The sequence below is a fragment of the Rosa rugosa genome, chromosome 1 (genome assembly GCF_958449725.1).
Source record: "Rosa rugosa chromosome 1, drRosRugo1.1, whole genome shotgun sequence".
In the NCBI taxonomy this organism is placed as follows: domain Eukaryota; kingdom Viridiplantae; phylum Streptophyta; class Magnoliopsida; order Rosales; family Rosaceae; genus Rosa; species Rosa rugosa.
This window is the reverse complement of record NC_084820.1, coordinates 34,482,876-34,485,916: the sequence shown is the minus strand read 5'-3', so window position 1 is coordinate 34,485,916 and position 3,041 is coordinate 34,482,876. Positions and strand designations below refer to the sequence as shown.

The following is a 3,041-nucleotide window of genomic DNA, read 5'->3' as shown; positions in this document are numbered from 1 at the left end:
CTAGGTGAATGTTGTCTTTTAACACTTCACTCCACAACGGTACTTCACCGATGTTGAACTTAATAAAGTACAACTGCTTTTATTCAGAAATCGTTGTAGATATACTTAGCACATACCGTTAGCACTAAATACACCGTTGTGTATTTAATTATTCAATAACGGTTTTCACTTAGATACAGATGCGGTAATAGAATTAACACATCACTTTTGGTCTTCAACAACTTTCATACACAACGATTGTTACCAAAAAAATGTTGACTTCGAGGATTGTATACATCGGTTTTTAGTTGAAAAGTATTTTCCAACTTCATTAGACAACAGTTTCTCATCAAAAACCTTGGTGTTGAGAAACTGTTACATCGGTTTCTAAATTGACAACGTTGTCGGTGATGATAAAGATAGTAAATTACAATGATTTCTAGAATAAATCCATTGTCTACTAGCCATAGAGACGACGATTTTTTTTCAACCATGATCTAGTGCATCAATTCAGGAAATTGAAATGAAATTCCAATATATTAATATATAGAGAAGTACTTCAAGTAATCACATTTACAATATGGTTTCTCAGTTGAAATTTTTTTTAGTAAAGTTTGCAAAAAGTAAAAGAAACCTAAATAGTACTAGCTGTCATAAAGATACTTAGCTCTCATATAAAGGAAAAGGTAAATTTTGCAACAAATTAAAGAAGTTTCATTAGGTACGTAGTTAAACCATAGAACTAAGGAGTCTAAAGATACTTGTCGCTAACGAATTCTGCCCACTCATCACGGACTTCATCGATTTCTTCTTGAAGGTATGTGGTCTTCATAGTTCCTTCCCACTATGAAGAAAAAAGAAAAAGAAAATTATTAAACATTGGAGCATAAAATCATATGCAATTAGTCACCAGTCTGCTAAATCAAAAAAAGTATTGTAAAATTCAATTGTGAATGCACACATCGGTCATGTAATTCACTAAAAATTGAATAGAAGGAACTTGTTCACATGCTAAATATAATGAATTACTTCTGAATATATAAATGAAACATAATGCAAAATACTCACACAAGATGCATTAATCATGCAATAGTTACCTAAAAAACAATCAAGTCATGCCATAAGTTACAATCTCAAACTGAAAACCTTGAAGCTAAACTAAATTTCTTTTAAGGACATAATGCAGCAAGATGGAGTACCAATCCAGGCCAAGCAACCAATTGAAGCTACCAAATGATCATGCTAGCAAACGTTGAATAACTTAAATAATGAATATACCTTAGCTAGTACACCTTGAATATCTTCAAGGATTAGGTCCCTCTTAAAGCGCATGATGTAATAGCCACATTCTTTGTTTGTCGGTTGTTTTAGAGCACCCTAGAGGACGTGTAACAGGAATCTATTAATACCCCAAAATCAACACATCTGAATTTCATTTAATAAGGCATATTCTAAATTAAAACATACCATCAGGACTTTCCATAGTGGAGTTTTACGTCCTTGCTTATTCCTTTGCCGATTGAATATATTAATTGCACTTCAAAAAAATAACAAACATGAATCACACATGCTAATTTAATGAGATGCAGGATAGGAAGTGCATGAAATTTTTAACTTAGCTAAGGCTCACAACAAGCTAAGGTCCTAATTTTCGATATATCTTTTGACAAATCAAAATAGCTAACTCCCTCTATCCGCAGTTCCAGAGCTACAATTTTTCATAATAAACCTCACTGGTCAAATCAAGAAATTAATGTAAACTATTAGAGGTGGTAAGTAAGATAAGTGTAGACTTCATTCTGGGTAGAACCTTTATAATCAGCTAGTTAGGGTATAAGCTAAGTAGAGTAGTCTCTAGCTGCATGCTATATTGTCTGGTTGTCTTGTTGCCTTGTATTATTATCAATGTATGAATCATATATAATCTCCCAATCAACTCACGTATATACCCAGGGAATAATCAGAAAACTGAATCTCAAGATTCTGAATGTGAAGTTAGAAATAACTTACTCATTCACAACATGTTTCCATTCACTATCAATTATGCTCTGATAAAATGAGTCAACAAAATAGGTCGTCTCCTTCACTGGATGGACAATCGTTAACATCCAATGATCACTACATAACAAAACTCCTTATATTAATGAACTTCATATATGACTAGTGATTTATAAAAGTAGTATTGTTAATAAATAAAGCCTGTTTCTCTATTTCTTACCCGGAGTTGTAAGGGATAAAGAACATCTGATCATTTTGTGCTCCTTTGAATCGGTCTGCTAGCTTACGGGATCTTACAAAACTTGTCCCACACCATGGAGCAGAGATTACAGCAGGATCAACAAAAGTAACAGAGCCTACCATGTCTAACTCTTCAAGCACAGTATATAAGTACCTACAATGTTTCAAATTCAAATAAGAGGATCTCCATAAACAAACTACAAAATAATAGATGAAGAACAAACATTCAAGTTAAATTCTATACACCCCCCCCCCCCCACACACACACACATATATGGATGGTACAGATCACCTCATATAAATTACTATGCAAGTGGCTGATAATTTCTCCATGCCTCCAAGCTGTAAGATATCTTCATTCAAGATGTGAGTGGGTCGAGGTCAGTTTTGTTCCCTCAATCTATCACATTTTGTTTATCGTCAATGCAAAGTGGTTGAAAAAAGAAAGATTAAACCTGAATCTACATAGCCTAAGCAACTTATCTGTGTAATGCATTCATGATCAAGCACCAAATAAAGTCTAAATGATGCTGCTGTCCTTTTAAATTTTGCATGCCTCCCGCACCACATCCATCTCATTACAACCATTAGAACTGTAAATCATGTATTAATGAGCATAGGATATAGGAATTAAATTCATGACACAACACAAGAAGGCAGTGTAGTTGACCAATAAAAGTGGCCAAAATTCAAGGCCAAGTTAAATGACTTGAAGGAAGGAACACTAAGTGATAAATTTTTGTTGAGTGTGGGCATCATATTCTCTCGTGCCTGTGATAATAATATGTATGTCCCCATGCTTTTCATATTGTTGGTCCCTCTGG

The 3,041-nt window shown here is 33.9% G+C and overlaps 1 protein-coding gene across 1 annotated transcript; it reads right to left on the bottom strand.

The window, feature by feature from the left end:
- Positions 1-595: 595 nt before the first annotated feature.
- On the bottom strand, positions 596-2,593 carry LOC133742654 (uncharacterized). Its single transcript, XM_062170342.1, has 5 exons — positions 2,510-2,593; positions 2,198-2,371; positions 1,990-2,097; positions 1,258-1,516; positions 596-823 (listed from the first exon to the last, which is right to left on the bottom strand). Exons 1-4 carry the CDS (start codon positions 2,548-2,550, stop codon positions 1,396-1,398), a joined length of 444 nt encoding a protein of 147 aa, XP_062026326.1. The 5' UTR covers positions 2,551-2,593; the 3' UTR covers positions 596-823; positions 1,258-1,395.
- Positions 2,594-3,041: the final 448 nt, after the last annotated feature.

Coding starts and splice junctions, on each gene's coding strand:
- LOC133742654 (XM_062170342.1), bottom strand. CDS start 2,550: ATGGAGAAATTATCAGCCACTTGCATAGTAATTTATATGAG. Junction 2,372..2,509: donor TGCATAGTAATTTATATGAG/GTGATCTGTACC, acceptor GAAACATTGTAG/GTACTTATATACTGTGCTTG. Junction 1,517..1,989: donor TGGAAACATGTTGTGAATGA/GTAAGTTATTTC, acceptor ATTTTTTTGAAG/TGCAATTAATATATTCAATC.